We start from the raw sequence: 11519 nt of genomic DNA, 5'->3' as shown, positions 1-11519 counted from the left end.
TTCCGCACTTCATCCTTACTCTCAACATTATATTCCTCCATTTTACATACAAAAATCAAATACTCACAAAAAGAAGCGGCAAAAACCTGCTAGCTCTTTTCAACCACTTAATTTGACTTAATATCCAACTTCCAAACACAAATATTTTCTGGTAGATAAATTAACAACCTACAAGCAAAGCAAAAATTCTCAAGAATGAATCCCGCAAATTTAATAGGTCTATTTTCAACTAGGTGGGCGTATCTGATTTAAAATATATATTTTTGAAATTTTTCGTCTGGCTGTTATCTACACCAAGATGGTTTTCAGTGAAACAAACAAGGAGCATAAACACAATAGTGGAAGCTTCAGTCTTATTTAAAACATGTAAATCATTTATCATCTCTGCAAATAGCTTACACATATGTCTTTTTTACCAATGCCTAACCGTTTGGATTTTTCTAAAGCAATCTCAGCACCAAAAAATATTTTTTGATACAAAATAAATGTTTTATATTCTTATTAAGAATAAAACAAGAGGATAAAAAAGGTCTGTCCTCTCGTAATTTTTTAACCTTTTATCATGATTACTCTATACAACAGTAACAAGGAGTATAAACCCATTAGTGGAAGCAGTATGTTTTTTTTTCGAAACAATCTCGCTTATGTTTATCCTCTCTAGACTTCGCTAGAAACGTATTACTCCTACGTAAAATATTAATAGACAGGCAAGGATTCATACCATTAAAGAAAGAGCGCAATATTATCCATATTTTCATTTCATATACAGAGAAAAGAAATTATTATGTTTCTGAGAAGAGCTTCCCATTTTGGTTGTTGTTTTGAAAAGTATATCGCAATGCACGGGCCTTGATAGATATAGGAGGCAATGAAGGAAATATATCGCATGCACGGGCCTTGGTAGATATAGGAGGCACGAGAGGTTTATCCTTAATATTTAAACAAATATAATTATTTTTAATTATTTTAATCTTCAATAATTAACATTAATAATAGTTAAATCGTTTAAAATAAAGTTATACCTATTATCATATCAAACTTTGCTAATATTGACGTTTAAAGTGAAGGGTACCCCTCTTGCCCGCTTTCTTCAAATTTTGGGGTATATATACGATTCGTTTCCATTATAATAGTAAGGAAAAAGCGCAATTGCGAAAACCTTTGGTGGCGATCCCACCTTAGGGAGGCTAGACGTTTCTCGTAACCCTAGCTGATCGCCGCGTATATCCTAAAACCAAACGATGATAATGAAGTAGAAGCCAATGATAAAGATTGGTGTCTATGTGGAATAGACGGTAGACCAGTGGATGGTGATGTTAGAATCCAGTGTAAGTGCAGACTGGTGTCAATGTGGGATTGACAAAGAACAGAAGATGGTGGTGATTAGAAGCCAGTAAGAACTGACTGGTGTCCGTGTGGGATGGAGAAAGACCAGAAGATGGTGGTGTGAGAACTCAAGTAGAGGAGCCATTTCCGTGACTGTGAAAGCAGTTCGGAAATGGCGAACACGTTTGCTCCGATACGAAAACTGTGAACGCGGTCACGTGGGTGTAACAACGGACAGACAGACAGACAAACAGACAGACAGACACGGCCGTTACAGAACCTCTCCTGGACTACGTCACACGGAGAGGTAAAAACTCAGGCTTCTAATAACCCTTTTAAAAGTTGGGGGTGAATGTCTTTTATTTTTGAATAGAACTTTCTTGAGACCCTTTTTTGTTTCCTTACTTTTTATCGGTTCGGGTTCCCTTTAATAATAATTTTGAAAACTTTCTGGTTTCAAGATTAAGGAATATAAGATCGATGTACTCTTTTGTTCCGCTACAAAGAACCGGGCGTCCTGCAACACACCACGTCACTCCATCCCTACTCGCCTCTACCCTCAAGCTATCCGGGATTTTAATCGAGTTTTCAAGAAAACGAAATTCTAAAATTTAAAGGTACAATGAAATGTTTTCCCATAAGTGGGCGTTGATAGTGCTTAACATTATGATCTGTTTCATCATTTATGACATCTGATATCGATATCTGTTCCGTAAAATCGTCAACAGTTCATTGAAAGTCATATTCACTTTCAGTTCTAAAATCCGATCTGATAAGAAGGATGTTAGTCAACTCCCTTGAGGTATCTGAACGATATATGACCTATTATCTGCTCAGATATCTCTTTTATGTTACAGATAGCGGATTTGTAGTTTTAGATACTAATTTTGCACACACTTTCTACTTAAACATGAACTCTATAGTTAATTAGTCAAGACTAATTGTGTTTTGATAAATCATCGCATACGATAAGAACTTTTGACAACCATTCAAATTATGACATCTTTATTAAGAAGGCGTAACAAATACAAAATGAAACGAAGTAGTGATTTAGACTAGATTGCCGCTTGGTCAATCATCGTCCACCATTCCCTCAGACACATCGCCGCACAAATAGTTTCCGGCTTCAAGGAGCAACGCTTTGCTCGTACCAAATCACTTCCTTTGGAAAAGATTCTCTCCGGAGGTACAGATGACCCCTGTATAGCAAGAAAATCCCTGGCCATCTTTCCAGCCAACTGGTACTCAATCTCATGGACCTGTAAGTGATTGAATGGTTTAACATTGACAAATAGTCATTAGTACGTCATAGACACGTTACCTTCCACCATTGCATTATGTCAGTGTGGGGTGGCACCACATCTGCTTTCAAATACCGCTGCAATTCAGCACCTTTGTTCGCTTTCTTCTGCCTTTTTGGGTAAAAAGCAAGGAACGGGTCTTCCGCGTCCAAGGTGTTGTGGTTGGCATCAGAAGTAGATAATTCTATGTCTTTTTCGTAATAATCCGTGTATACTGACAGAACAATGGCCTTGATTTTTTTACACATGTTCTTATCAAAATGCTCTTTCGCAAAGTCCAATTTTAAGGTAGGGTTCATAACTAAACGCATAAATACAAAGTACTTTGTTGTAATTTGGACATACACGGGACACAATGATGATGAAAGCTTACCCATTGAAATCCAATAAACATTTGTCTCCGACAATTTGAAGTACTTTTCCACCTTGTCCTTAGCTTTTGAGGCAACTGTTTTAAGAGCACCATTAGAATTTTGAACGTGTCGTTCCAGCTTTTCCAACAGCCAAACGTATATTGGCATGACCAACGACAATGTAGCGCTTTTCGACTGCGAAACTCTTTTCGTAGCTGTATTAAAGTCCTGAAACAAAGGTATAAAGGAATTGTTCTGTTGATCACTTGGATTATAAGTTAGCCATGAACGTCGTGCTGAACCTTTAGAATGTCCATTAATGATGTCAAACGCACCCAATCAGCCTCATCAAGATGGTATTTATTAAGATCCCTGTCACTAGTTGTAATTGATGTCAGCGACTATCGATAATACGAATACAATTAGAGGTCTTTGATATCCCAACGTATCCATAAGTATGCTGACGGTTGATGACCAAGTAAATTCTAGTTCCTACTTACCTGCCTAAGTGAATGTCCTCTCTCTATCATTGCGTATGTGGATCCCCACCTTGTCTTGACATCTAATATCAACTTGTTATCTGGAAGACCGTATGCCACGTTGAATTCTGAGAGTTTCTCACCTTTAAGAGGTGACAATCTCAAGGTCACAACGATACGTCTAAGCTATGGATGCAAATTTAAGATTTATTCTAAGAAATATTAACCATGACACCGCCTACCTTTGTTATCGAAGAACATATATCATCAGCGGTCTCATCAACTGACGAGTTCTGTTCAAGGATATCGAGGTAGTCATTCTCTTCATGCTTGGCTTCAGATTTAAGAACTTTCAACATTTCCTGGACTGAAATGTTAAGAACATGTGCCAAGCACCTAACACGAGTGTCAGATGAAAACATGAAGCCTGTCTCGTCTTTCCGTTTTTCCAGTTCCTTAGTAAAGGTATCATTGATCGACGCGTTGTCCATGGTAACACTGAGTACCTAGAAAGCCCGAGCCCTTAGGAAATGTAGGATATCCGCCTAAACACACAGCTATGTTGTCCCGTACCTCCTGTATATCTCTTTCATTGAGAAGTGTAATGAATTTGTCGCAAATATCCTTTCCCGTATGACTGCCCGGAAAAAATAGAAAGCCAACAAGTACTTCGTGTACTTGCCAGTCATTATCAAGCCAATGACCCGTAACTGCTATAAAGGGCAACATATTTTTAGATGTCCAGCAGTCATGTGTGGTTATCGGAAATAGGTCTGAGAAGAAGGTATTGATAAGACCTACTTGAAGAAGACGTTTAATATTTTCCGTCTCGACCGAATACGCTTTTAGTATATCAGTCTTAATAGTAGGTCCTGTGACCTTTAAGCAAGAGTCAAACATTACGGGATTTAAACATCTAAGTAAATCTCTAAAACTTTCGTCCTCGACAACTTGAAATGGTTGGTGAGTTAATATGATAAAACGTAATAATTTAGACCGAGGATAATGTAAGTTAGGGACCGAATCCTGTATGTAGAAGATAAGAGTGAGTAATTAAACAATGCCTAGGTCTACGATTCTGCAACGGTAGGCCTATACTTGGTTTGACGTCGGGACAATCCTCGCAGATATGGCAGGACCTTCATAGTTTCCGTCGACGTCCAATCCCCAACAAATATACAATTTGTCTGGATGTTTTTTTAAGTAAATGGGTTCGCATGTTACCAGTACTTTGGTTAGATTTCTTATCCTGAACATACTTTCCCCTGAACAAAGCGTTTACATTCTTAAAATGTTTTGTTTTGACAAAGACACACAAAGATAAAATGTTTAACGCCACTTCATAAAATTATCTAAAAAACTTGAAACCAATTTACCATAAACACCATATTAACAAATTAGATATCTATTTTGTCAATCTCACCGAAGGGCTACATGTCTAACTAAAGAAGAATTAAAAACAAATGGAAACAAGCCATACTTACTTGTCACAATATAGACATTTTGCAAAGTCTTTGGTAACACCGTCTGTAAGAACTACGCGTTCGAGTCTGAAATGCTTCCACGCATAACTTCTGTAGCATCGCGCAGAGGCAGGAGCAAGTTCCGGCACGTCAATAATATCACTCCTAACGCACGCCATTAACATTAACGTTCCGAAGTACGTTTAGGAGGCGCAAATATCTAAGGTACAGAGACCTACACTTCACGTTCAAACGCGCCGTTGAAAACTAAATGGTGATTCTGCTAAACACGGCCCTATATAACAATGAGCGTAAGTTTTTCAGTGACGCAGCCGTTTTCCTAATATTGGCCTATACCGCGTATTTTAGTTAATTGAAAAAAAAGGGGCCTTCAAAACCTTTCTTTATGAAAAAACGAACACCTCAATGCCTATTAGAGTTTCACCTATCCAGGATACAAGCGAAACGTGACGTAATCCGATTTTACGTCAGATACCACAGATAACCGATAGAAATGTCAACAACATCGTATTGATGTCAGATACGATGTAATCCGAATGTTTATCTAAAAAAATGCATCTGATCTGAGTCGATACTGGCTTTCAATTTTATAACCGATAGCTGAAAGGAAGGAATTATATCTGATCTGTTCGGATCAGAAATCGGATATTCATGTTCAGTTTAAAGCACTAGGCGTTGAACTGCAATCGTTATTTGGAATCTATCTGGAATGAATTGTTCTTGATTGATTCCTTCTAGGTTCACAATGCTAACAAATCAATTGTTTTATTGCGCAATCTAAAAAAGCTTTAAATCAGATTAGCGCTTTTAATAATAAAAACAAGATGGCCCGAGGGCTGGACCATAATACTAATTTTACACGGCTCACGTGGCCCCCCATATAGTTGATCCATCCAGCATAATCTGATTTATCACGCGCACAAAGAGCACGAAAATTATCATCTTGTTTCCTTCACTCAAAAAGCCCGCGAAATTTAAACTACGTTTCTCTCCTCTCACGGTCGGAAATAAGCGCAGGACACTGGACACAGTAAGATAAAATTTTAAAATGTCCCATCAATTTTTTAAAAATAAGGGGGTCATTGGACGGTTGACCAGTAAATTTTATCCTAACTTTTGATAGCTTGACTATGAAGACGCGGCACAATTTTTTCGCAGCCCAGTGGACAATGTCCCATAAATTTTCCAGTCAAGGGGGGTATCACTGGATACTAAGAAATTTTTCTTAGTTCCGGCCCTGTGTCCTCTCCGAGCGGTACGCCCCCTCTCGCTTATATACAAGGCAGGCAGTTCTCTCTCTACGTGGCGCTTTCCCTTTGTTTCTCTCCTAGCTTCTCTCTCTCCAAATCGTGTATAATCTCTCCAAATCGTGTATAATCTCTCCAAATCGTGTATGCTCTCTCCGAATCGTGTATGCTCTCTCCGAATCGTGTATGCTCTCTCCGAATCGTGTGCGCGGCCGGCACAGTGACAGGGACAGGCGCTTGGGCCCTTTCTTAAATTTTACCGGAATTAAAATTCCGTGAAAATTAACGTTTAAATCAAAAGATTATACTTTTTATCCAAATTTATATAAGTCTTAGTCCTGACTCACTGATTGACTACCTGAATGGTACACAACGCTCATTTCAAACTGCTTTACCCAAAAGGCTGACATTTTTCAGGGGCGTAGTAGGAACGCACTGAGAAAGATTTTTTCAATCTCCGGCCATCTTGAAATATGGCGTCCAGAAAGATAAAAAATATTCTCCTTGGTATAACCTTGACGATTTCGCTCTTATTTAGTACACTGGATCCTATACCCTAAAGACGGATTTTGAGGCTTTTGGTATTGAATTTGACGCCCTCTTTAAAAATAGCGAACAGAAATATGACAAACCATCTTTATGGATTTCACTTTTAAACTTAGTTTACTAAATTACTATGGCCATTGTTGGGCCGAATTTCTCGCCATCTTTTAAAATGGCGGGCTGAAAATCGTCCCGATGGGCAACTCTTGGTTCATTTATTTCCATTTCATTTGATGTCGAAATCTTAGTTTGTTGGTCATGGGATTCAGAAGTGTTAAGTACACTTGAGCCCTATGAAAGAAGCTGTAGGTGCGCGAGATTGAAAGCTAGTTTGAGACGTCGATGCTGAGGGGGGGGGGGCTTCCCAGGGAACGGGACTCATTTTAATGGCATTCCTGCTTGCATTAAATGGCAGGGAACCGTCGTCCACCGAGATAGTATATTCCTTACCCCTCGCTTTTACAACGAAAATTCTAATACTACCCTTCCATTAAAGACGCCAGTAAAAAATATTTCCAAAAACTTATCATTTTTCGATCAAATATTATAAAAATCTAAAAATCTTTAGAATAATAAAGGATATACCAAGCCGCTCTTACAAAGGGATACTTAAATGGATGAAAAATTTAAATGCAGCTCAGATGTCAGGAGTGAGTTTCCAATAGCATTTTCTCATGAGGATCTCATGATAAAACTTTCCCCTGACCCTTGACCCTCCGTCGAGAATTAGTGAAAGAAAAAATAACTATACTATCAGCTTCATCTCTGAAGGAATATTCACCCTAAACCAGCGGTGGCTATTTTTCAAATTGCTCCTTTAAGAGGTTTGGGTTTTGGGGTCTAGCCCTGTCTGCCACACCTAACCGTCAGCGCCACATGCTATTACCATGAATTAATTAATAGATTCATGCTATTTCAATTAGTAAACCTCAGCAAGTCTTGAGGGACATTCAAACATATAGTTTCAATTAAATTTTTAAAACTATAAATAAAATTGCAGTTGAAAAGCGTATAATTGTTTTGCGAAGATTGGATTCTAGAAACTTGTCTTCTAATCTTGAAAAATAGAAGTTGCCATTTTACGATCTGACTAAGCCAGCTTTCTATTCCTCTTGGTCTGTTTCTCCGCGTAAACACATGTAGATATTAATACTTCGAAATCGCAATATTTCTTCTATTTTAAATTTGTACAGGAAACACGATATCACGAGTGTTAAGCCTAAATTAATTAGAAATTTAGAAAATCCTATCGGATACTAATAATTTTAGTTTGGGATATTTTAATGTTATGTTACGACAAATGTAATGGAAAATTAAACGAAGCCAACGCTCCTCGCTTTAATCTAATGGCCCATTCCCTAATCGTTTACGGGTAGACATCAGTGGCATTGAAGCAATAAGTTTGAAATAGCCTTAAGGTTTGAAATTAATGCATCTTAATTTCCGATTAAAACGATATCCATTAAACTCAACTTGATATTTTTACCAATGAAGACCAGCTTTAATTAAAGAAGAAATCAAGCCTTGAGGGTAAAGTGGGCGAGCCAATGGGTATTTTGCAAAAATTCAATGGTAAGTTCATACCCTACTTAATGCTAGTATGCCACTTGGGAAAAGAGGACTAAGCGAGGTCAGGGTGGGAAAATATGAGGAGACCTGGATGCTTTCGAAGCTGAAACGTTTCATTGAAAATCCAAATAATTGAATATCAATAATTATTTTCTAGGCCAATCTGCCTCGTCAATTATAATGGTGCTTGGTCCGCCTTATATCAATCCGCCCCATAAACCGCGTCAACTTTCGCCCTTGGTTAGCTTTTGTATCTCATTTAACTGATTCAGATATGGATGCTATAAAATAACCAGTGGAACGTCTACACTGCAGTGAGACCCCTTTACACTAGAAAATTGTAAATGGTTTTGAACAGTTTTTCAATGAATCCATCATTTTGACATTGGAAAATAGTTTTTTATATAAGAATTATCTACTTAAAAATATTGAATCCATTTTTGTATATGAAAACACGTCGAAACACATATCTCATTAAAATTTGAGGTCATTTGGATCAGTAGGACAGACGATCTGGCCAAAATACCTACCATCATAGAACTTAATGAAAATTTTGGTTTCATAGAGGCAATTAAGATCCTCGCCGCCTAACCAGACTGTTGCGCAAATTCCGCACAATATACATTAGCCAGCGATGCATGGTGCGCTACGGTCGAGCCCGGCTACTCACCACCGCTTTCTTCGATACAAGAGAGGTATTTGATGACCAGAGTTAACGCCTGAAACAACGATATACATTAAGGAGTGTGCGAACACCTCTTTTTGGGTATCGAACGCTTACCGAATACCAAAAAATTTTCCTTATCAAATACCGAATCCAATAGTTTATTCCAAATCGAATACCGAATAGTTAGGCCTTGGTAAATTTTTTACCAACCGTTTAATCGCAAATTGTTAAGCCTAGTATTCGCGAATAGTTAAGCCTAGTATTCGCGAATAGTTAAGCCTAGTATTCGCGAATAGTTAAGCCTAGTATTTGCGAATAGTTAAGCCTAGTATTCGCGAATAGTTAAGCCTAGTATTCGCGAAGAGTTAAGCCTAGTATTCGCGAATAGTTAAGCCTAGTATTCGCGAATAATTAAGCCTAGTATTCGCGAATAGTTAAGCCTAGTATTCGCGAATAGTTAAACCTAGTATTCACAAACAGTTAAGCCTAGTTCGATTGAAACAGTTAACCGCACACCTCAGTATGCAAAGATTGTAAAGTGTCCAAACATTATTAATATACAAAGTTATACTTCGTTTAGCATAAATTAGAAATTAAATAGGGCCTACCTTAATGAATATCCATTCCCGAATCACATTATCGTGTAACAGTAAGCAAACCCTAAAAATGTGGAAAAAATAGTTTTGTGTTTGAAGGTTCACGAAACAGATGGCTGACCTAAACATATAGGTTAAAGGTTATTACACTGACCTTTGACGATAATTGACTGACTTTAAACAAAAACGTCTGTGCCAGTTAAAAGAATATGATAAGTAACTATGAGCAATCTTCCACCATGGAGTAATATTTAGGGAGACCAAACTGCAATGTAGTGCAATTTAAAGGAAAGCTCTATTCTCACTCCAATAACTATAATGTAATATGCTTTGCAATGACTATTGAAATGAAAAATTGCTTTTTATTTTCAGATTTTTTATATTATTTTTTATTTGTTTACGGTGTAATTATCTTCCGCTATGAATCACGTGAACGACGTAATTCTTGACTTGTTCCATATAATCTCTCTTGGTTAAACGATATAAAAGGAAAAGATTTTCGAACGAAACATGCAAATCATATTTCAAGTCTCTTGTCTATAGTCTGCGGTGGTGATATTTAGTAATGGCTCGCACTAAAGCAGGACCTAAGGATATGCGCAATGTAACAATAAGAAAGAGGAAAGTCGATAAACCGGAAGTTCCAAGATCGCTGGACCATGGTAAATATCTAGAATAATGTGGGCTTACTTTGAAATACAGATCTTAGTGGTTGTTCTTCCAATCGCCCGCCTTACAGTGATCACTTAGAAGTGTCTATTGACCTTGATACGCTAGAATCCTAGTTAACCTCTGTTCATGCACGCCACTCACAGTTTTCCCGTACTTGTTAAGACCCAGGTTCTAACAGACTGGAACGTCTAAGAATAGAACATACTTTAATTCTTGATAATTTTATGCGTCATTTGATCTTCTCGGGTCAATCGTGGTTTGAAAATAAAGATAGCACGTGTGATAATTTAATGGGGCGTATTCTTGAGGAATTTGTTAGAAAGTTGAAATTGACGTTCTTCATTTTACCTTGAGGAATGTTTACTCGGAAATGAACAGTGACTGTGCATGACGAAGAGGCCTAAAATTTGCTTATCAACTACATATGATTATAACAGTGATGTTTTTATTTATAGCTATTGCGAAGAAGAGTAAGCACCCTCGACAAACAGTTTCGAGTCGGGCCAATCTCAACCTGCCAGTTCCACGCGTTAAACGAAGGCTACAAGATGGCAGGTACGCCTTCAGTTACCGAAAAGACGCGGTTGTGGCCTTGACCGCGGCGCTGGAATACCTGATGGCCGAGCTAATGGATATTTCAGCTGCAAAAGCTCGCGCGGAGAAGAAAGGCCGCATCACTCCTCGTCTAATCATGTTGGCCCTTGAAGAAGACCAGGATATGAAGTCTTTGTTCAAAGGCACAACCATCGCTTCCAGTGGTGTAAGGCCTAAAGTATTAACAGTCCCAAAGGGAAGAGGAGGTTAAAAAACCAATAGTTTTTTAAATTAGTTTTAGTTTTATATATGTTAAATATTGCCTTTTTATTAGGCCTATTTGGTTTATACTTTTTGGAAAGATTTTTTAATTAAATGTTTAACGGCAATAAAATGTTTTACGTACATTTGGGTGTTTATAAGTTTTTCTATTCCCATTCATGACCTACGATATAAATCGTGATTAAGATGAATTGAGGCATTAGAGTAGAGGTTTCATCGTCAATAAGCCATTAAGTAGTACAACTATTCTACAGGGTGTTTCTGATAAGCATGTCATAAATTAAAGGGTGTTTTCTTTGGGTCAAACAGAGTGAAAAGTGTCAAAGAACATGGGGTCTACAACGCTTAGTTTCGGAGGTACGAGCCCCAAACATTGACCCCAAAACGTGAAAAATGTCGCAAATGTGGAGTAAGACATATCAGCTTCCTCATCTTGTTTAGACAATTCCAATACCCTCCCATCTTA

The 11519-nt window shown here is 37.8% G+C and overlaps 1 protein-coding gene and 1 long non-coding RNA gene across 2 annotated transcripts; one reads left to right on the top strand and one right to left on the bottom strand.

The window, feature by feature from the left end:
* Positions 1-4260: 4260 nt before the first annotated feature.
* LOC149597368 (uncharacterized) lies at positions 4261-5129 on the bottom strand. Its single transcript, XR_016377875.1, has 2 exons — positions 4558-5129; positions 4261-4485 (listed from the first exon to the last, which is right to left on the bottom strand). It is a non-coding gene; the product is annotated as an uncharacterized LOC149597368 (long non-coding RNA).
* A 5332-nt stretch (positions 5130-10461) lies between these two features.
* Positions 10462-11042, top strand: LOC149597367 (histone H2A-like). The gene is made up of 2 exons (XM_089860905.1): positions 10462-10534; positions 10693-11042. Exons 1-2 carry the CDS (start codon positions 10462-10464, stop codon positions 11040-11042), a joined length of 423 nt encoding a protein of 140 aa, XP_089717031.1.
* Positions 11043-11519: the final 477 nt, after the last annotated feature.

This window comes from Phalangium opilio, unplaced genomic scaffold (assembly GCF_054372755.1).
Source record: "Phalangium opilio isolate 3A_F unplaced genomic scaffold, DU_Popi_V2 ptg000360l_1, whole genome shotgun sequence".
Lineage (NCBI taxonomy): Eukaryota > Metazoa > Arthropoda > Arachnida > Opiliones > Phalangiidae > Phalangium > Phalangium opilio.
Note: the sequence above shows the minus strand (reverse complement) of the source record. Positions and strands in the feature narration are given on the sequence as shown.